The sequence below is a fragment of the Bombina bombina genome, chromosome 2 (genome assembly GCF_027579735.1).
Source record: "Bombina bombina isolate aBomBom1 chromosome 2, aBomBom1.pri, whole genome shotgun sequence".
Lineage (NCBI taxonomy): Eukaryota > Metazoa > Chordata > Amphibia > Anura > Bombinatoridae > Bombina > Bombina bombina.
In genome coordinates this window covers 1,002,301,314-1,002,325,539 of record NC_069500.1, presented here as the reverse complement: position 1 = coordinate 1,002,325,539, position 24,226 = coordinate 1,002,301,314, and the positions used below count along the sequence as shown (strand labels likewise).

Below are 24,226 nucleotides of genomic sequence, written 5' to 3'. Positions count from 1 at the left end.
ACACGATTCAAAGATAGTGTGCATAAATCCGCAACAAGGGCTCATATCACCTAAACTTGACAAAATGAAGATAACAGAGCTATACTACAAAGAGAACCTACTTGGCTCAGCCACCTTCCCAGGACACTGGACTGGCCCTTCCATGGATCGCTCACATGGAGGTGGCCATCTTGCGGATCTGGAGTTGAGAGCTGCCATTGGAGTATGGCATCTACCTTTACAAGCAGCTCAGTGTTTGGTGCAAGATGCCCTTTCGGGGGAGCTAGGTGGGGACCCCCGGATGAATGTGATAGCTAAACCACCAAACAATCTGCATAAAACCACTCTTATGTCCGGCAATCGTGCCACATTTATGGTGAGGCCCTCTGACCCAGAAGGGTTCCGTGACATTATAGCCTTTGCGGACATGCAACAGATTGACACGGTCAGTTGCTCTTTGATTCCAGTGTCTTGGATTACCCAGCCTTTTCAGGACCCAGATGAACTTCATGGCATAACACGGTCCAAGGATATCACAGACTCGCAGAAAATGAATAATTACAGAGAACCTGCAGTCCAAGTGACTGAGCCTGACATGTTCCCTCAAGAAGCATCACCACCCTTTCCTAATGACATTTGTTATGGACAAACATCAATGTCGGGCTGATTACTTAATCCAGAAGTGAGTAATTGGTAAAGGCCATTACATACCGGACAAAAACTGAGGGAAAAACTGTATTACTATAGCATAGTATGATGTGAAGCTTTTTTTTTTATGTTTTACATAGGTTACAGGCAGTATATGTGATATATCCTTTTTTTCCCAAAAGCTATAGCAGCTTGTGTTACACACTGAAAATATTAGACATAAATTAGGCAGAAAAGATACTACATGCATGGCATCTAGGTTTGCAAGCAAAATCAAATTCCTGACGTGGCTTTCGGCCGGAGCTGCAGATAAGGAGACAACAGGTCCTAATCCTTTATAACCCAGATGCAGTACAAGTAAACCAATATAGATGACATTACATAGCCATAATATGCATATTGTAAGTACATCATACATTATCTATCCTTACAAAGAGGTTGTCATTGTATTACTAACTAGCTGCTACCAAAGCAAAGTAACATAAGTTACATTTAATTAAAACCACCTATGAAGCCAAGATACATACCCTATAACTACAGATCAGCCACTCACGGCCCCCTTTAATTTATAGGTAAGCAGCTACTACACAAAAGCACTTTACAATGTTTAATGGTTTATTCAATGTAGGTCTTAGTGCTAATTGTTTCATGTTACATACTAGTTATAAACAAGTTAACGCTAACATTAGCATTTCTGGTTTACTTTTGTTGGGAGATCCAAGAGAGGTTTCTCCAGCTGGGGTATAGATAAAGCGTTCAGTAAGCACAGTCCACATATCCTGCTCATAGATCCCAACAATACCCTTTAACACAGGAATTTCCTTTCTCTACTTATAACGCAACCAACATTTTATCGGGTCTCCATCCATCATTTATTAAGCTTATTATATAAAATGATAAAAGTCATGATCAGTTGGATAAGTGGGTATACAGCAAAAGTACATGGTTTTATTACACAATCAGTAACATGCAGTAAATTCTGTAAAACATCACATTTTCCGATAAAGCTCTTTAAAAAAAAAAAAAAAAAGGAATTAGAAACACATTAAGGGAAAAACAATTGTATAGTATACTGCCCCTTTAAGCTGGAGAAATGTTTAAGATCAGGTCACTTATTTACAGTTTAAGGTAAAAATGCACCAGCACAGTGGACAATAAAACTACCTGTGACATAGTTCAATAATTAAACATCTGTAACTTGGATGTTACATCTATTTTAAACCAGAACAGATGACATAATCCATAATTTCTATGAATATAAATATGCATTAAAATTCTTAGTATAGAGTGCATAAACCTATATGACAACTATTTTTTCATAATCACAGATTTCTATAATAACAGAAACTAATAGACTACAAACCAAAAGATGAATGATATTTCAGTAAAAGTACAACATGCTATGTAAAGTCTAATTAAAGAGGTAACCTAAAATCTTGGGCATGATGTCAATAAGGTTAAGTGAATATTTATAAAAAAATATACAGTGACATTTATTTGGTTACGTACGTGATACTGTAAGATCAACATTTCTTTTTAAAATGTAATCTGGTGTAGTGAGCTCCAGAGTGTAGACCCCACTGTAATTTGTCAGCAGATCTCTTATATGCAATGATCCATCATCCAATACTGTTTCTCTCCCAGTGTAATTTGGCCCATGTGTGACATCTGAACCAGGACTATATGTCAGTATATTCATTGAATAAAATGTATTTGAGCCTCGGTACCAGTTGATGTTATAGATCTCTGATGAAAAGCTAACACGTAGCAAAACATTCTGCCCTTCAGTTGGATATAATGGTTGGGATATGACAGTGAGTTGGGACCAATTCATCTCAACTTGGTACATCAGAACTGCAATGAGAAAATTATATAAAGTAATATAATTTATAAATACAAAAAAATATGTATTATTTGTATATTATTTGTGTACTTTGGAATTTACAAACATATATAATACATTTAAAGTACGATCAGGTTGATTGACATCCCCCTGCTGGCGGCCGATTGACCGTGAGTCTGCAGGGGGCAGCGTTGCAACAGCAGCTCTTGTGAGCTGCTGGTGCAATGCTGAATACGGAGAGCGTATTGCTCTACGCATTCAGCGATGTCTGTCGGACCTGATCCATACTGTCGGATCAGGTCCGACAGACATTTGATAAATAGGCCTCAATGTGTCTTCCTTCCAAAGAAAGTAAATATATTAGACATGTGCACAGATTTGTTTGCAAGTTGGAAAAAAAAAAGTTTGTTTTGTGCCATATTTGTTTTCGGGGTCATTTGGAATTGTTTGTTAATGAAAATCCATTTGTCCTCTATTTTCTATGGTGAATGGTGCAGGGCAGCACAGGAGCTTAAAGGGTCACTAAAGTAAAAATGTAAGTTTTATGATTCAGATAAAGGATGGAAGTTCCTTCGCATTTGTGACACAGCCCTCTCCTGGTTCTCTTCCTACCTGTCTAACCATACCTTTAGTGTAGCCTTCTCTGGGGCTTCCTTTGCTCGTCACCACTTTCTGTTGGGGTACCGCAAAGGCTCTGTTCTTGGTCCCCTTCTCTTCTCAATCTACACATCATCATTAGGTTCCCTAATAAAGTCCCATGGGTTCCAATATCATTTGTATGCTGACAACACCCAAATCTGCTTCTCTGCACCAGACCGCCTTCCTTGCTAAGCCGTGTCACTAATTGTCTTTCTCACATCTCTTCATGAATGTCCTCTCACTACCTTAAGCTAAATCTCTCCAAAACTGAGCACCTTATTTTCCCCCCTTCTTCCGAAATCTCCACCCCAATCTCTCTATAACTGTCAACAACTCCATCATTACCCCTACCCCACATGCCCCATGTATTGGGTCACATTTGACTCAGATCTTTCTTTTACTCCTCACATTCAGTCCTTGGCTAAATTCTGCTGCTTCCTCTTTAAAAACATCTCTAAAATTAGACATTTCCTTACACAAGACACAACTAAGATTTTAATCCACTCTCTCATCCTTTCCCACCTCAACTATTGCAATTCTGTCATCTCTGGTCTCCCTAGCTGCCGCCTAGCTCCTTTACAATCCATAATGAATGCCTCTGCCAGGCTCATCTTCCTTACATGTCACTCTTCATCTGCTGCACCTCTCTGTCAATCCCTTCACTGGCTTCCTCTTGCCTCCAGGATTAAACACAAAATTCTGACTCTGACATACAAGGCCCTCAAATGCACTGCTCCCCCCTATATCTCAGACCTTGTCTCCAGATACTCTCCCTCCCATCCCCTTCGCTCTGTTCATGACCTCCTACTCTCCTCCTCTCTTGTTATCTCCTCACATTCCATTTATAAGACTTCTCCAGACTGGTTCCCATCTTGTGAAACTCTCTGCCTCACTCCACAAGACTCTCCCCTGGCTTTGAAAGCTTCAAGCACTCCATAAAGACTCTACTGTTTAGGAAAAATACAACCTACACCAACCTTTCTTATACCAGTTCCTCTTCTCCATTGCTATCTCCCCAAACCCCCTTAGCATGTAAGCCTAAGAGCTGACTACAATAGTGCGACTCTTGGCAGGGCCATTATTAAAATGTGCACATTATTTTTATATGCACACTTTCTAAAGCTCCAGCTCCTACTAAGCATGTGCAAAAGTGCACAGTGTATATGTATATACATTTTGTGATTGGCTGATAGATGTCACATGATACGGGGAGTGAAATGGATTTGCCAGAAAATATTCTACTGTTCATTTCAAATTTAAAGTAAGTGCTATTGCATTGTCTTTTTTATTGCCTATTTGTAAATTATTAAATTCTACTGTATTTAGTTCAATTATTCAATTCTACTGTATTTAGTGGTTCTATAAACTTAAAGTTAAAGCAGTTGCTAGGGCTACTGCTAAAAGCCAGCAGCTGCCAAAAAAAATAGTTTGTTTATTTAAATGTAAAGAATATGAAAAATGTATTGCTTTCTTTACATCCATCTAAAAAGAAATGCCCATATCTTAAAGGGACATTATACACTAGATTTTTCTTTGCATAAATAATTTGTAGATGATCCATTTATATAGCCTATACAGCTTATTTTTTTTTTTTTTTTTTTTAAATGTATAGTTTTGGCTTATTTTTAAATAATTGCACTGATTTTCAAAATCCCTAAACAAGCCTCAAAGTTTAAGGAGAATACTGATGTATACCTACTCCAGCTTGTTCCTGTTTGTTTTAATAGTCTATTCATATGCAGAGGAAGGGAGGGGGGGTCTGCTTGCAGCAGCTGTTCCAGTTAACCTTTTCAACAGTGCTAAACTGGGAGCTTCTAAATTTTAAATGGTTTAATACTGTATTTTTAGATCAGTATCTGTGCATATTATTCTTTATAGTAGTTTCTATTACATGCAGTTAAATGAAAATTGATATATACTGTCCCTTTAAGGATATGTAAGGCTTAAAAAAAAAACTAGAAAAATTAAAAACAAAAGAGAAAAAAGAGAGAGAGAAAAAAAAGAAAACAAGGGGGCGTGTCTAAGCAGCGATCCTGAGCGGTCGCACTCTCCAGAGCTCCGGCTGAGATCTCCAATAATCCACCAATTACCAGAGACACTTTACAGCAAACATACTCATCTTGTCTACTACAGTGCTCTCTTACATAGTGGTTCACTATATAACATACATCAGGCTACATCTTTGAACCTAGAGCCCGGGATAAGACAATAAAGGCCTAGAGCAGCGGCTCCCAGTAGGCGAGGCTACCCCCCTCTGGACACCGAGGTAATTTGCCACTCCTGGACCTATTGGCAAGCCTGCACCCTATAGATCTCATTCTCCGGTAAAAGGGGACACTAGTGTCTAAAAGAGAACAACAAATCTACGGAAGGCCCTTTAAACATATCGTACTGAAAATGTCTACCGCAAGGGCAGTCTATCTATCTGACAGCTTCAATGTACACATGGTTAAAATAGAGGCCAGGATTGAGGAACTCTTTCAACAAATCCTCGACAAAGCCCCAATAGATCATCTGATGAAATACTACGCTACCACGAGCTTAACAGCTATAGACAGAGCACCAGACTTACAAGCTCCCGCCATTATCAGCGACCTGCAGGGGTCTCAGCCCTTAAAGAATATCCTCTTGCCAACAATCAAGTTTATAAATGGAGGAGAGCTACCTGAGCAACTGCACAACTCTAATATAACTAACCGAGAGGAAAAAAGTATATTGCACACTCCTTCTAACAAAGCGAAGTCAACTGGCACGCTGTGCAAATTCCTGCAGTCTAAAGAATATTTTCCACCTAGCAAGGCCTTGAGGGAGTTTGTGGGGGCTCCTGGGAGGCCGCAAATGCCACACAGACAAGCTTCTTGCCTACTGCCAATACTCGAGCTGGCTTCATCACGGGAAATTACTTTTACAAAACACGCAAATATGGTCAAGCTTCAAACTATCTACCAGAGACATCAGCTACAGTTCAATCAGAATAAACATTGCGTAAGAACTGTCTAACTAACCTCTTGCAAACAAAATCTAGCATTTACAATGAGACGTTGCCTAGTTTGCATGGGGCTGACTAAATGTAAAAAAAAAAAAACTGTCTTTGTTTCTACCTGATCTCTAGAATTATTGTTGCTGTTCTCAGGACGTTCATTTGTATTTTGAAATTTTAAGTTTAGTTTTTATAAGTATATAATATGTTCTTGAATGAGAGAAGAACTGGCTAACAAGCCCAGCACTTAGTATCTAAACTGCATAGGCACCCCATAATTACAGTGCATATAAAAAGAAGTCACTGAAAACATATTATAAAAAGTCCAATAAAACAACAAGTGATATGCTCGTCAATCAAACTTGGGTGAAAAAGTTCTTAGTGATATCCGTGCGTGATAGTTGGAAGATGAAGTACGAAATCCCTTTTCGGAGATCTACTTACAGATGAAGAACTCAATCCTATGAGGTAAGTGACACATGGAGATTAATCCTATCCCTTCGGATATATCACTGGAACTCTCAGTATGATCCTCCGGTTGCGACCCCTCTCCGCTCAGTCATGTGATGATACAGTGTGTAAATAGAAGAAAGTATACAACAGGGTAATAGCGCACCGTTTATTAAAAATTAATATACAGGCAAAAAGATAAAATTCACACTCACAATAGTTTCCCTCAATGTTATGAGGTAACAGATAAGCCTGGCAAGTGTATTGGTGATACGTCCAAGTGGAGCTGCACTGGCTTACGCTGTCCTAATAAGCCGCGGGCATTTCAATGGAAGAGTTTGGATGCGGCAATGGTGTGTACAATATGTACACTTCGTTTTTCATAATCTTACGTGTTTCAAAGGACGATAAAGATGCGTCTTTTTAATCAGAGGTAGTATAACCAGTTGTTTGAATCACTGTGCCATTTATAGCCCAATGGTGACACTCCCCCTTGTTTCTGGGGCTTCCATGATTGGAGAGTGAGTTCATTTCCCTCAGATACGTCATCAAAGGCCCATTATGTGGCGTGTGATACAAAATATACTAACTCTTTTCCTTAAAAGTAGGTGAATAAAGCTAACAAAATAGTATTGGCTGCGTTTAAAACTGCTTGACTTTACCTATGGTTTACTTAGATCATTCTTCATTGCTTACTATACTCTTCTGTTGAACCTCACACTTCCCTTTTCATCTATGCGATTGCTGATACTTATGATTGATACAGCTCTTTACGCTCCACTGGATGATTGCACTACAATTACACACCTTAACTAAATAATGTTCTTTAACGGCTAAAAATCTACCAATTTTAAAACACCAAATAAAATACAAAATAAAACAGAACAAAATATCCCTAATGCGATAGCTACAAATTCTATACTTTGTTTACTGCAGTACAAATCATTTGAATTATCTTATAAATGACTATCTGAGAACATATCCAGAATAGGTGGTTAAAAGAGAGAGAGAGAGAGAGAGAGAGAGAGAGAGAGAGAGAGAGAGAGAGAGAAATGGATTTCTGAGAGTACATTTGAAAACAATCCAACAGATCAAATAATTCCCAGTATTTAGTGTCCCCAATTATGTCATATTATACTATATTAGAGACCTAATTGAATATGTATGATTTTTCATAGTTATATTTTCCAATACTTATGATAGTTTATAGACTCCTAATATTTAGACTGCTGTTTCATATGTTGTGAATATATCTACTGAGTTAGGTTCTATATTAAAAAGCTGCTAGATCTATATCTTTGTTGAGACCATATGGAACCAATGTCCCCATTTTATGAATCCATTAGGTCTCTTTTTGTCTCAAATCAATGGTTCTGCCCCCCCCCCCCCCCCCCTTCTTGTGTTTCATGCTTTCTAATAGCGTTCCTCTTAAACATTGTGGATCCTTATTGTGAAAAGAAATTATATATATATTTTTTTTTTTTTTATTGAGGTATAGTTTTGGCAAATAAATATAGTATAACAACAGTATATAGGTACATTCCAAATAAGAGTTACAAATTAAAATTACATATGCAGTAAACAATGTCTGCTGTGTCCATGACATGGAGCCAAAAATATTCACAGTTGCTGTAAGAAGAAACATACATATTGAGACTAGACTCATGGGTATACCCATTAGATAGTTAAGTTTTGGTGAACAAGCATAGTATTACAGCTTTATACAGGTACATTCCAAGGTACCATGGTTTATCATAAGAGTGACATATTAGAACTGCACATGCAATAAACAGTAACTGTTATTTCCATGACATGGAGCCAATAAAATTTATAGTTGCTTCAACAGTATGCCAATACCAATTTTAAACCTTCTTATCTACCTGAAAAGGCCACTCTTGGGCCCTACACCGTATATAATAAATGGCACTTACAGAAGGTTACCTTAACTAGAAGAGACCACTTGTGGATCTCATTATCTAAACCTCATATTTTAATTTTATATTGCTATATGTTTATAACGAAGGGGGAATAAGGAATTTTCCATCTGGGAACATTGGTTAACTTGGGGGATTTAGCACATAGGAGCCCCTCGCGGGTTTTACTGTAAGTACCATTTCTTTATACACATATACAGGCTAGGCTCGCTGGTATACCTAATAAGTAGTTGGAGAGTTCAGTATGATAGATAAAAATTTGTGTTAAATATGTACAATGTATTTTGTGAGCGTAGATGGACCAGTGATAAAATTGATAACCTTAACTACTAATTATACCATTGGGGCAGCTCATAACGTCTAAATGAGAATTGTTAGTAAACCAGCCATCTCAATAGTAAGGTTAGGTGCAAACTACCGTCCTATAATTAGATGGCTTTAGGATCACGCCATCCCGGCCGCTGACAACGAAACCCCAAGACATCATTACAACAAGGAATAAATGATTTGCACTACTAAAATAGCTGGAAACATCAAAATAGGGTAGTAATGAAGCAAAATTATTGCTTCTGAACAGGTAAAATTTTACATGGTTATCGTGTGAATAACATGCGAATAAGTGGGAGTTAAGTACTCATCTCCTAAATTAAACAAATAGCTAGTATAAATGGAAATAATAGCAACAAGAACCAGGGGATTACATAGGTATAGGAAACCTGCAGTTCTATACTTTAGCTCTTGTCATAATCTAATAGCTAGAAAAAACAATGTAAATCTGGTTAAGTACATTCAATTATATGCATAACTGGTTATGAATACATATTATTTTTTGCCTTGTGCTGTCAAGTAGATATTAGCAAAAAAACAAAGAACTAGATCAAGCTAAATTTCCAGGTATATGGTAAAAAGTCTAAATGGCTATGAGTGTTTAAAAAGGCAGGGAATTTGCGAGGAGTTCACTGCTCGCCTCCTTAGTCCATATCAACACAGTGTCCTAGCCCACACCAGTCCTTAGTATCAGAATATGAACCTTGGGGTGTAAAGGGCCGTAATATAAGTATGAGCAAACCTGCCTGCATGTCTGGACATCTCTCCTCACACCGAGCAATCCCACACTGAAGTTCTCCAGCCAGTTAGTTTCCATGCTGCACAGCTCTGCAGCTAAATTGCGATCTGCGATAGACACCGGCCATGCTCCTGGCGATACCTGTTTAGTTATCTGAAAGACTCTCAGTGGGTTATTATGCCGAACCTCTTGCTCCTTCTGGTCATATCAACTCATGCGTGGTGAACATGAGTCGGTAACTTGGTGAGTTGAAGCAGTGATGTTTGTTGCGGCTAGTTTTTCAGGGCTCTCGATGTCAGCCAGCACCAACTCTCTCACCCGGAGGTGTCCACCAGTTAGAGGTATATCAGTCTGCTTCATCTCATGGTAGGTTACTTTCCATGGTAGGCTCCTTACTTGACGTCACCATACTCACAATAGCCATGTTGTTCTGTTGAACCGTATCACCATCATTTCTCCAAGCTGTATCTTCCTCTCTCCCAAGCCGTGTAAAATGAATATTTAAGATTTGTGTAATCTGTTCAAGTAGGGCAGCTCCCCCAAGCTCCATCAGGAATAATTGGTTAATGAATCCCCGCTAAAAGTGGGTAGGAGTAGTATTCTTATTGCAGTGACTAGTGAGGCAGCACTGCTCCTTAACGACAGGCCCACAGAGGGTACCCGCAGGGGGGTCTAAATGATGGCAACTTGGGAGCCCGGGTAGATTTGTAAAAATCTGCAGCCACGAGGTTGGAAAGATGGCCGCCGCTTATGCTGAATCAGAGAAGGGCCCCGGTCCAAATTCAAAGGAGTAGCACCTGAGGTTAAATTTGGCTTTCGCCAACTGTTAGATAGGAGTCCAAGGTTTGCTCAAAGGATTTCTCAGGGTTCAATTCTGTGATAATCAATATATAAAGTAGTATATAGTATAATCAGGATCAGAGCAGCAAGGTTATGCGACCATTCTCATGGGCTCCGGACGCCCCCAAATTATATATTTTTTATACGTTCTACAAATGTATATCTGAAACTTATGTGCCTGACTGCACTGTGGCTGCTGACACTTTATTTTAGTCAGCCCTGTTATACACAAGTTCATTTCTATAATATGTACTACAAACAGGTATTTGATTCACAGTATTTGCCTACATTGTAGTCACTAACATAATATTAAGGATTGCCTTGTTCTATATAAGTTAATTTATATCACATATTCTACTAAAAAGTATTTGACTCATATGCATTAGCCTGCATTATAGCTACTGACATCATATTATGGTTAGTTTTGTCTCTCTCAAGTTAAATTATACAACAAGCCTGACAAACATATATCTGCTCACTACACTTCTGTTAGTAGTTTAGCCTCTAATCCCTGACTAACACAGAAGACATAACAATGTCTCTAATGTGTTCTAGAAGACACCAGCAGTCTCATACGTCATGCAGCCCACGATATCCAAGAGACATGTATCAATATTAAAGGGACAGTCTACCATCGAATTGTTATTGTTTTAAAAGATAGATAATCCCTTTATTACCCATTCCCCAGTTTTGCATAACCAACACAGTTATATTAATATACTTTTTACCTCTGTGATTACCTTGTATGTAGGAACCTTCTTCCAGCCCCCTGATCACATGACTGTGACTGTTTATTATCTATTGTCTTGCATTTAGCATTGTTTTGTGCTAAATCTTAAATAACCCCCTGTGCCTGAACACAGTTAGCTATATGGCCCACGTGTACTTTCTGTCTCTTTGTGTTGAAAAGAGATTTAAAAAGCATGTGATAAGAGGCAGCCTTCAAAGGCTTAGAAATTAGCATATGAGTCTACCTATGTTTAGTTTAAACTAAGAATATTAAGAGAAAAAAGCAAATTTGATGATAAAAGTAAATTGGAAAGTTGATTAAAATTAAAAGTCCTATTTGAATAATGAAAGTTTAATTTATACTAGACTGTCCCTTTAATCTATCACTGTCGCCACCTCGTGGCTTGCAGCCGGAGCCATAGGTGAGGCAAAAGAGATAACACCTGAGGTCACACCAATTTTCTCCTAGGTAGAACATTAAATAATCCTGACCTACTAATACATAATTTTATTGTTTGGGCTGTTGGAATTCCATAAAACACACGGAATTCTAGGGGAAGAAACCCCCAAAATTTAGTATGACACACATTCCCACTACGCAATTCTTGATATAGTTTATTTTCAATGTATTTTCAATGTCTATAAATACGCACATTCCATCTTTAATTGCAAGTAAGTCCCTTTATCATGTCCTAATTATACCTGTGCAGGAGGTAATTTGTTTTTATTTTTAAGACAGCACTAAAAAAAAAAAAAAAAAGTTCAGAATTGGCTTAACCTTGTTTATGTTTATTTTATGATATTTTGTTTATATAATTTGACCCAATCCCATAAAATCCCAATATCTTCTGGATGTATACTAATCAAAGGCCCATGAGTGGCCTAGAAAGTTGTTATATGGGACAAAAATGAGGATTGACTGTACTTTTACCACTTGGATTCTTATTCATGTCACTATTGTGTGTGTTATGTGCAACTCCAGTCCTCAATAAAATATAAAATATAAAAAACAAAAATTAAAAAGATTATGTACGTAGCTACTCAATGCACTAAAATTAGGCTGCAGTGAATTAGATTATTAATAACCCTATTGTTTGAACTACAGAAGCATTTATCATTTATCATCCCGGTCCATTGATTATTGTGAGAGGAAATGTTTAGTGAGAGATGGAACATGATTTTGGAAAACAATAAATAGGAGTCATTTTAAAGGGGGATAGGAATAAAAGTGTTACAATGGAATATCAAACAAGAGTAACAATTAGGGGTGGTATCTAATCTGATTATTGGATTTAAATACAAAATATTATAATTTAAAATCATAAAGTAGAATAGTGAGAAGCAGAGGCCGAAAGAAGAGCAAGGTATGATTGAAGAAAGTAAAATAGAATTTAAAAAAAATACAAAAATAGTTTTAATCAAAAAATGGACCAATGATAAGTTTTATGGCATGAATAAGCTCTTTTGGAAGATAAGTAGTGGTGAAAGAGGGAAAAAGTAGCAAAAATAAAATGAGTAATGGGATTGTGAAACAGTGCTCAGCCCCTCCTGTGCTTCTCAAGATGATGATTCAACTGGTGATTTGAGCATATGTGCATATGCCACATCTTTATAAGCTCACCTGCTATAGTCCTATTTTAAATGGCTCTAGAGCATGATAGGTGAGCTTTTTGATTATGTGATTGGCACTTCTGTAGGAATTAAAGGGACAGTCTACTCCAGACTTTCTATTGTTTAAAAAGATAGATAAATCCCTTTATTACCCATTCCCCAGTTTTGCATATGCAACATGGCAGGGGCGTATTAACGCATAGGCCAACAAGGCCGGTGCCTAGGGTGACAGATTTTGGGGGCGACACTTGCCCCCGCCGCTGCACGAATATATGTGGCTTTAAAAAATATATATTTTGACAGGCGGCTTACTTCCGAGCGGTCACGTGACCGGCTTTTCGCAGAGGTCACATGACGTTTTCAACTAGCCACCTTTCTGTCTGTTGGGGAACACATGGCTTCAGGGAGTCACGCAAGTGCGCACATGATCTCCCATGCCAGGCGTCGGTTAGGTGAGTTTGTGACAGGGAGACAAGACTCACTGATCGATGCGGTCATGGTAGAGACAACGGAGTGGATTCAGCTGAGTGGAATGTGCAGTTTGGGACTTCAACCTCACGACTCAACTTAGTTAGGGGCCAGGCCAGGGCACTGACATAGCCGCCAGCGGTTGCCACTGAAGTATTGCTGAATGTCAGAGTCAGACTCAGTACTGTAGAGCTAGCCGCAGCAAAGATTAAACACTTTTTTAATAATTAACAGCTAGATTAAGAGTTTTGCTTTATGAGTAAAAAAGCAGCATTATGGGTTATAACACTGCTTTTTCACTACTGCTGCTATTACGAGTCTTGTAGGTACAGCTGTACCGCACACTTTTTTGACCTTAACGCAAATTAACTTACGCAATTTGCGTAAAGTCTTTTTTCAATGGGACTTCCATAGCGCCGATATTACAAGTTTTTTCTGGGAGGCCAAAAAGTGAGCGGTACAGCCTATCCCGCAAGATTCGTAACGCAATCTAAAGTCATTAGTTATGAGTTTTACACTACAAAGCCGCCACTATAATAAACATATTAACCCCTAAACCACCGCACTCCCACATCACAAAAACTACTTAAAGATTATTAACCCCTAATATGCCGCCCCTAACATCGCCGCAACCTACATTACAGTTATTAACCCCTAATCTGCTGCCCCAACGTCGCCACCACTATACTAAAGTTATTAACCCCAAAACCTAAGTCTAACCCTAACACCCCCTAACTTAAATATAATTAAAATAAATCTAAATAAAACCTACTATTAATAACTAAATAATTCCTATTTAAAACTAAATACTGTACTTACCTGTAAAATAAACCCTAAGCTAGCTACAATATAACTAATAGTTACATTATATCTAGCTTAGGGTTTATTTTTATTTTACAGCTAAGTTTGTATTTATTTTAACTAGGTAGAATAGTTACTAAATAGTTATTAACTATTTACTAACTACCTAGCTAAAATAAATACAATTTTACCTGTAAAATAAAACCTAACCTGAGTTACACTAACACCTAACCTTACACTACAATTAAATAAATTACCTAAATTAAATACAATTACCTAAATTACAAAAAAAACCCCACTAAATTACACAAAATAAAAAAAGAAATGATCAGATATTTAAACTTATTACACCTAATCTAATAGCCCTATCAAAATAAAAAAGCCCCCCCAAAATAAAAAAAAACCCATAGCCTACAATAACCTACCAATAGCCCTTAAAAGTGCCTTTTGCAGGGCATTGCCCTAAAGAAATCAGCTCTTTTACCTGTAAAAAAAAGTACAAACACCCCCCAACAGTAAAACCCACCACCCACACAACCAAACCCCCCAAATAAAGACCTAACTAAAAAAAACCTAAGCTCCCCATTTCCCTGAAAAAGGCATTTGGATGGGCATTGCCCTTAAAAGGGCATTTAGCTCTTTTTCAATTGCCCAAAGCCTAATCTAAAACTAAAACCCACTCAATAAACCCTTAAAAAAAACCTAACACTAACCCCTGAAGATCCACTTACAGTTTTGAAGAGCCGACATCTATCCTCAACGAAGCCGGGAGAAGTCCTCATCGAAGCGGCAAGAAGTCCTCAACGAAGCCGGGAGAAGTGTTCATCCAAGCCGGCAGAAGTGGTCCTCCAGACGGGCAGAAGGCTTCATCCAGATGGCATCTTCTATCTTCATCCATCCGGCGCGGAGCGGGTCCATCTTCAAGACATCCGGCGCGGAGCATCCTCTTCTTCCGACGACTAAAGACGAATGAAGGTTCCTTTAAATGATGTCATTCAATATGTCGTCCCTTGAATTCCGATTGGCTGATAGAATTCTATCAGCCAATTCGAATTAAAGGTGAAAAAATCCTATTGGCTGATGCAATCAGAAAATAGGATTAAACTTCAATCCTATTGGCTGATTCAATCAGTCAATAGGATTGAGCTCACATTTTATTGGCTGTTGGAACAGTAAGAAAAAAAAAAAAAATCTAACATTACAAAAAATAATAAACACTAAAAATATGAAAAATAAAAAACTCTAAGATTACTATAAAATAATAAACAAAATTATCAAAAATAAAAACAATTACATATAATCTAATAGCCCTATACAAATAAAAAAGCCCCTCAAAAATAAAAACACCCCCTAACCTAACAATAAACTACCAATAGCCCTTAAAAGGGCCTTTTGTAGGGCATTGCCCTAAGTTAAACAGCTCTTTTACGTGTTTTAGCCGGACCACACAACCTGTAATACGGCGCTATGGAAAATCCCGCACTCAAACATAATTTTTTAAAATGCGGAACGGACGTTGCGTTACAGGCTAAAATGCTAGCGGTATAGCTATACTGCCGCGACTCGTAATATGCGTTACCGGCCATTCCAATGGCCAATTTTTCAGCGGTATAGCTGTACCGCAAAACTCGTAATTTAACCGATTGTTTTTTTTATATGGCACACATGAACTAACGCCCACTAGCTGTGAAAACTGTCAAATGCACTGAGAGAAGAGGTTACCTTCATCAAGGGCTTAGAAATTAGCATATGAGCCTACCTAAGTTTTAAAATGACATGCCCCATCTGAGTCATGAAAGTTTAATTTTGACTAGATAGTCCCTTTAAACAAATTAAGCTCTGGAAAAAATAAAACATTTATTTTTTAAGGCTAAAAAAAAACAGATCATGTATTTAAAATGTAACGTACATATGGCAGTAGATATCAATAAAAGTATATTTTTCCAAAATTTTAGATATAGAAATAAAGTAATAAAAACACTAACCCTATAATTAAAACATAAAATAAGAATATAATAGGACCAATTAAATAAATATATATTTGTATTATACATATATTTCTTACCTATATCCTATTATATAAAAGGCCAAGTGTGTTTTTCCGAAGCTGTCATGCGCAGTAGGGACAGCATGAGGACAAACACAAGATACACTATCAGACACGCACCTACACGAGGAAATATGTGTAAGGAATGTAGTCAATCTCTCACAGTATGATCTATCCAGAACAGAGATAGAAGTGTTAGGTCTGGGTTTGGGATTTGTCCCTACTGCACATTTCAACCTGTTCAGCACCATCCACGATGTCAATAAATTTGTAAGAAAAATTACTCTGAAAAAACATTTTGAAGGCTCGGTGGATGGTGCTGCACAGGAAGAAATTGTATCGGTTACACCTGTGAAACAAATGGAGACGGGGACACTCAGTTTTGGTGAACAATGTCTGGTAATTGAACTCACAACTCTATTAAATGAAAGTGAAAAGGGTGAGTCCACTGCCATAACCCCAGATTTTAAGCCTAGTATGAAACAAAGTAACTACTATCCGGTGCAGAGTAGGAGTAAGTCTATTGACATATTCCAGCGCACGGTAGAACGTCAATTAAAATTATTATCAGAACAAATACAGGAAGGAGAGAAATCCAAGAGACATTTCACACATAATCTCACCATTGAGCAGAGCAGGGCAATAAACAATCTAAAATCCAATCCAGATATTGTTATAAAAAATTCGGACAAAGGTGGAAATGTTGTAATCATGGACAGAGAATACTATGTAGCAGAGGCAAACCGACAATTAAGGGATGAAACAGTATATTCAAAACTTAGCTTCAATCCAACCAAAAAATTCCAAGGAAAACTGAAAGACATACTTGAATTAGGCAAACAAGTGGGAGCCTTTAAAGAAATATTGTTTGATACTCTCCTTCCTCCTAAGCCATATACCCCCATTTTTTACTTCTTACCCAAACTTCACAAGGATAGTACTCACCCTCCAGGTAGGCCCATTATTTCGGGGGTGGGTTCCCTTTTGGAGCCCCTCTCTGAACTAGTGGATTCCTACCTGCAACCTTTGGTATTGGAACTCATGAGTTATATTAGAGATTCGACCCAGGTTCTAAACACTGTTAAAAATTTAACTTGGAAAAAGGGATATAGATTTATGACAATTGATGTCGTCTCTCTGTATACCTCAATCCCACACCATCAGGGGTTAACCGCTATTTCTTATTTTTTGGAGAATTTTTCTAATTATGGGATTGATTTAAAACATTTCTTGATAACAGCAATAGAATTCTTGCTGACACATAATTTTTTTCTTTTTGAGGGTTGTTGCTACCTCCAGAGACGTGGGACAGCTATGGGGGCTAAATTTGCCCCCTCCTATGCCAACCTCTTTATGGGTTGGTGGGAGCTGTCCCACGTCTATGGAGATAGCAACCCCTTTAAATCTAATATAGTTTATTTCGGTCGGTACATCGATGACCTCCTGGTGGTGTGGGATGGAAATGCAGAATCTGCTCAGAGTTTTCTAGATAGCCTTAACACTAACTTAGTGGGGCTAAAATTTACTGCAGAACAGCATGACACTACAATTAAATTCCTGGATGTAGAGTTAAAAGTTGAGGACGATACTGGTTATGTTCATTCCAGTGTATTCAGGAAACCATCAGGGGGGAACACAATCCTAAATTATAAGTCCTGCCATCCGGGGCATGTGAAAAAGGCAATCCCGAAGGGACAATACATTCGAACAAAGCGAATCTGCTCGGATGATAGGACTTATAAAGAGCAATGTGACATACTCGATCAGAGATTACAGAGTAGAGGCTATCCGGAGAAACTACTTGGTAGTGTTAAAAAAGAGGTAGACAAACTACAGAGAGATGAACTTTTACAGTATAAAAACACAAAAAAGACATCAACAAATATGGGGAATAAAATTATTTTTAGTACTCCATATAGCCTGGAATTTTACAAAATTTGCAACATTATTAAAAGAAATCTCCCTATTTTGAGTGGTGAACCATGCCTGGAAGGTCTGGCTTCAGGAGGCCTAAAATGTGTAGCCAAAAAAGGAAAGACATTGGGGAATTTAGTAGCTCCTTCAGACCTAAGGAGCAAAAAGATTACAACATGGCTACCTAAAAGATTAGGTTTTTATAAATGCAGGGCCACACGCTGTAAGGCGTGCAGTTTTGTGAATGAGGGGACGCATTTTCTTTCTACCGTAACAAACAAATCCTATGAAATCAGGTTTAATTTGAATTGTAAATCAACACATGTAGTATATTTATTGACCTGTAGGGGGTGCCAAATCCAGTACGTTGGTAAAACCAAACGTTTTTTGAAAGATAGAGTCCTTGAACATGTCAGAGATATAGAGGACCCGGAGGTATTCACCCCTGTTGCTAGGCATTTTAAGAGTATGCATGCAGGAGATGCTTCATTGCTCTCTGTGCAGGCCATTGATCAGGTGCCAGTTAATAAGAGAGGAGGGGACAGGGAATACCGTTTAAACTACAATGAAGCTAAATGGATATTCTACCTGAACACCAGACACCCATGGGGAATAAATATGGAAAGTGACGTTAATTTATTTATCTGATGTGATATATACTTATTTCAGAGGAATTGTCAACATTGTCTTTCTATGATATTATAATTGTTCTGCATCTATCCATCTGTTCATATAGAGGTATTTATTAAATATGTGCCTTTAGGTGAAACCTTGGGACATATATGTATATAATAAATTACTTATATTCAGAGTAGGCAAGGTAGTAAACTCAATTGTAACCCCACACTATTATTTTTGCAGTTTTTATCCATGTTCATATGTGTAATTCTGGTATTCATATACTTACATGAATCTGTCTTAAAATTTGAATAGAAAATATGGCTAACTGCAATATAATGGTATTATACATTTAGCTGCCTGTCACCTTAGTACACATTAATTGTAGCGACATTCTTTTGGTAGGTAAAAATAAGGGTTAAGCAATTTAATCTAAAGTGTATGAGGTTTATGCACAACTAATTAATTAATTAATTTACTGTCTCTTTAAATAGAGCTCATAGTGAAGATACTGGTAAGCAGTGAGCAAGTCTGGTAGCCCCACACGAAACATGTCTGCTCGTTTGTATCTTCACTAGAACCCTTTTATGTACCGCTGGGGCAGTGAGCCCTAATTTGTTTTTATCTGTCTCACTCAATAAAGAAGAACTATATATTTTTAAGGAACAACACCCGTATCCATCATTTTTTGTCACCTTACCTCTTTCTAAGTGATGCCCGGCTTGTTTTTGTATTCCTATACCTTTGAGTCCCTACCTGATCTGTGGCAGAAGTGGGCGTGGCTGGACGTGAAGGGGGCGTGAAGGCCCATGAAAGGGGCATGGCCGGGCATACAGGGGGTGTGGTCGGGCGCGGTCGCTCACGCAAGATAGAGGGGATAGAGAGAGGGAGATAGAGAGAGGGGGGAGAGAGAGAGCACAAGAGAGAGGGGGGAGAGAGCACAAAAGAGAGGGGGGAGAGAGCACAAAAGAGAGGGGGGAGAGAGCACAAAAGAGAGAGGGGGAGAGAGCACAAAAGAGAGGGGGGAGAGAGAACAAAAGAGAGGGGGGAGAGAGCACAAAAGAGAGAGGGGGAGAGAGCACAAAAGAGAGGGGGGAGAGAGAGCGCAAAAGAGGGGGGAGAGAGAGCGCAAAAGAGAGGGGGAGAGAGCACAAAAGAGAGGGGGAGAGAGCACAAAAGAGGGGGGAGAGAGCCAGTGGTGTCGCTACAGGGGGGCGAGGGGGGGCAGATGCCCCCCTTGAAAATGGCTTGCCCCCCTTGCTTGCCCCCCCGCCAGCCCCGGCACTGAATCATAATGCTGGACTCTGGAGGGAGGTGGAATGTGAGTACATGCAATGCTGGTGTTATTTGCATGCTCGGCTCCTCCTCCAGATAGTTCCAGTGCAGTCACGTTCCTTCACAGCATGAAGGATTGAAGGAACCTGACCGCCCGGTGATGAGTCTGGAGACTGGAATAGGGAGGAGGAGTCAGCAGGTGCTGTCATCGTGTCTCGTGTGGTGTGCTGCAGAAGCGCGGGGGATTGGGAAGGAGCAGGTACTGTCTGTAGGCCTGTAGCTGAGCGCCCGCTGTCTCTATCGAGTGGACACTGACTGGATAGTCAGCGGCACCTGGGCTGGCACACAAGAAGAAAGACCTGTCCTGGGCGGTCCGTGACTTCGAAGAGAAGATTCTGAATCTGGGGTAAGGCGTCCCGCCCTACCCAATTGGTTTTTAAATTTAAATTTTTCTGAAGCCTAACCAATTACTCACTGTGTTCTTTAAAACTTACTTAAACTACATTTATGTTAGTCTTTGTCAGCGTCCTAAAAAAATGTTAAGCAATAATGTCTTTGGAACACTAAAGATTTCCCTCTAATATTAATGTGTGCATTTATTTTATGGTGCTAAATATGTGATTTAGCTGTATTGGCAAACTAGCTAAGAAGCATAAAATATTATGCTTTTCATGTCTTTGAATTTATCATAGTAAATTAAACCATACATAGCTGCAGTTGGCTTAGGGTTAAGCCACAAAGTGAGTTATGTGCCAGGTTCTTGCTCTGTCTTCCAAACAAAAGGTACAGAGTGCTCTTTTTCCAGCTGCAAATCAAGTACATTAAAACTTCCAGCCCATGGCAAAGACTCACAAGGAGCTTGTATGCTGGGGCTGACATGCACCACAAATGTGTGTTAAACAAAACAATTACTACAAGAACTAAAGTGTGGAAGCTGTTTATCTGAAATGTGTGATAGGCTGGAGGAGGGGAAAGAGGAGGATCTGGTTAGAAAGGACTTTAGCTTTATTTAGGACCTGCAGTGAGAGTAGATGCTGTCCTGCACTCAAGAATCAGGATCATATCATGGTGAAAAAATAATTCACTGTCTGTGTTGAGTGTAAACTTAAAAAAAAAAATCCCCAAATCTGTGTGTTACATTACCATATACGGTTTAAACTTGATGATATACCTCCAACTTTATCTACTATTCTACTTAGTTAGTTACTTATGTTCTTGGTAATTTGGGTGAGAGTGAGGTCTGTAAGTTGACTGTCTGATGTCAATTCATTAAAAAAGCCATGCATAAAACCAGATGGGGTAATAACGGTAAGAACAAGAAGAGAAAATAGGATTGATGCCATGCTGCCATAAACACCGTGTGCACTGTGCAGTCATCAACTTTTTTCCTGGCTGGTTATATATCTAGTGTGCAGTGGTTGTTGTTGCTTTCTCCATTTTTTTGCTAATGGTGATAAGGAAGACAGACAAAAAAATAATATGTTGCAATAAAAATCTGTCAGTGCAGATCTCACAGCAGGTTAACTTCCGGAGTTCCAGAGAGAGCAGCAAAACATTACTGTGCACCACTCTCTCTAGCAGTCAAGAGGTTAAGGTTTTTCAGATAGTGTAAATGGTAAATGTTTTTTTTTTTTTTTAAATCTCCCCAAATTTACTGTTACCACCTTCTTGTTAATATTTTTGTGTTCAAGTGGACCTTAGAGTTCAGGAGGGAAACGTTTTTCACTAAGAAGAAAAAAATAAACATAGAAAAAAAACAGATCATATAATGAATGTCAATGTTAGAATAGTTCATCTTTAAGGAATCCTTTAGTAAATCTATATACTTTAAAGGGACATGTAACCAACATTTTTCTTCCATGATTTAGAAAGATCATGCAATTATTTTAAACAACTTTCCAATTTACTTTAATTATCTAATTTGCTTCATTCTCTTGATATCCTCTATTGAAATGCATATCTAGATAGGCTCAGTAGCTGTTGATTGGTGGCTGCACATGGAAACCTCATGTGCATTGTTATTTCTTCAACAAGGGATATCTAAAGAATGAAGCAAATTAGATAATAAAAGTAAATTGGAAAGTTGTTTAAAATTGTATTCTCTATCTAAAATCATGAAAGAAAAATTTGGGTTTCATGTCCCTTTAACATAAGATCATATATTTCCTTTATAATATAACACAATCCAAATCACAAATTGGCAATTTTTTAGCAGTAAACAGTATTTATTTTTAAATAATATTAATTATCAAGGATGGATTGTCTTGTTACTCTGGTATTTTGGAATCTTATTTATATATATATTTAGTTAGTTTATTTTCAGTGGTATGATTTAGTGGTAAAAATTATTAGTGCCCCCCCAGTTTGACTGTTGTATATTATATGCCCCCCCTATATATTTTTCCTAGAGTCGACAGTGGAGAGAGCACAAAAGAGAGGGGGGGGAGAGCGCAAAAGAAAGGGAGGAGAGAGAGAGCGCAAAAGAGAGGGGGGAGAGAGAGAGCGCAAAAGAGAGGGGGAGAGAGAGAGCTCAAAAGAGAGGGGGAGAGAGCGCAAAAGAGAGGGCGAGAGAGAGAGCTCAAAAGAGAGGGGAAGAGAGTGCAAAAGAGAGGGGGAGAAAGAGAGCAGAAGAGGGGGGATAAAGAGAGGGAAATAGACAGCAAAAGAGAGGGGGGAGAGTGCACAAAAGAGAGGAGGGAGAGCACAAAAGAGAGGGGGGAGAGAGAGCGCAAAAGAGAGGTGGGGAAGAGCGCAAAAGAGAGAGGGAGAGAGAGCGCAAAAGAGAGGGGGGAGAGAGCACAAAAGAGAGGGGGAAGAGTGCAAAAGAGAGGGGGGAAGAGCGCAAAAGAGAGGGGGAGAGAAAGCACAAAATAGAGGGGGGAGAGAGCACAAAAGACAGGGGGGGGAGAGAGAGAGCGTAAAAGAGAGGGGGTAGAGAGAGAGCGCAAAAGAGAGAGGGAGAGAGAGTGCAAAAGAGAGGGGGGAGAGAGAGCTCAAAAGAGAGGGGGAGAGAGCGCAAAAGAGAGGGGGAGAGAGACAGCAGAAGAGGGGGGATAAAGAGAGGGAGAGAGACAGCAAAAGAGAGGGGGAGAGAGAGTGCAAAAGAGAGGGGGGAGAAAGAGAGCGCAAAAGAGAGGGGGGAGAAAGAGAGCGCAAAAGAGAGGTGGAAGAGCGCAAAAGAGAGGGGGAGAGAGAGCGCAAAAGAGAGGGGGGAGAGAGAGCGCAAAAGAGAGAGGAGATAGAGCGCAAAAGAGAGGGGAGAGAGAGAGCACAAAAGAGAGGGGAAGAGAGAGAGCAGAAGAGGGGGATAAAGAGAGGGAGAGAGACAGCAAAAGAGAGGGGGGAGAGCACAAAAGAGAGGGGGGAGAGAGAGTGCAAAAGAAGGGGGGAGAAAGAGAGCGCAAAAGAGGGGGGAAAAGCGCAAAAAGAGAGGGGGAGAGAGAGCGCAAAAGAGAGGGGGGAGAGAGAGAGCGCAAAAGAGAGGGGGAGAGAGAGCACAAAAAAGAGGGGGAGAGAGAGTGCAAAACAGAGGGGGAGAGAGAGTGCAAAACAGAGGGGGAGAGAGAGCGCAAAAGAGAGGGGAGAGAGAGAGCGCAAAAGAGAGGGGAGAGAGAGGGAGGAGAGAGAGCAAAAGAGAGGGGGAGAGAGCGCAAAAGAGAGGGGGAGAGAGAGAGCGCAAAAGAGAGGGGGAGAGAGAGAGCGCAAAACAGAGGGGGAGAGAGAGAGCGCAAAAGAGAGGAGAGAGAGTGCAAAAGAGAGGGGGGAGAGAGAGCTCAAAAGAGAGGGGGAGAGAGGGCAAAAGAGAGGGGGAGAGAGCGCAAAAGAGAGGGGGAGAGAGAGAGAGAACAAAAGAGAGGGGGGAGAGAGAGAGAGAGAGCAAAAGTTAGGGGGAGGGAGAGAGCGCAAGGGGTGGGACCGATGTACTTCAAAAAATGGCCCGTGTGAACGGGCTTTAGGACTAGTTTACATATATTTGTAATACATATATTTCCTACCTGCGAGCAGAAACCACCATTTTGATTGCGATAAGTCACCACAGGGCATCTTGAAATAAAATTATGCCCAACAGTCTCAAAACAGTTCCTTCTTAGAGGCAGAGACAATTAGTGATAACTAGGTATTATGAAACTTTATATTACAGTTATCAAAAGAGAAGGAAGTTTACAGGAAATCTGGTATTGCGTAGCTGGGTTTTTTCCATACTTTTTTTTCTTGTTGTTCTTTAATGCAATGAGGCATATTTATGATTGTGCGAGCGGACATGATCCGATATAGTGGATCAGAGGCGTAACTAGAAAACACCTTTTTTTTTACATTTAACACAGAAAAAAAAGTGAATCAGATTATCCTTTGCCCACAGTCTGTGAGATTGTCTGACCCCCTA

The 24,226-nt window shown here is 39.3% G+C and overlaps 1 protein-coding gene across 1 annotated transcript in view; it reads right to left on the bottom strand.

Moving 5' to 3' along the window:
- LOC128649975 (uncharacterized) overlaps positions 1-23,925 on the bottom strand; it is an 89,028-nt gene extending 65,103 nt beyond the window's left edge. Inside the window, exons 1-2 of the mRNA XM_053703564.1 lie at positions 23,838-23,925; positions 2,137-2,481 (exon numbers count right to left, since the gene is read on the bottom strand). Coding sequence (XP_053559539.1) covers positions 2,137-2,481; positions 23,838-23,886 — 394 coding nt within the window. The 5' untranslated portion in view covers positions 23,887-23,925. The remainder of the gene's footprint in view (positions 1-2,136; positions 2,482-23,837) is intronic.
- Between the last annotated feature and the right edge of the window lie 301 nt (positions 23,926-24,226).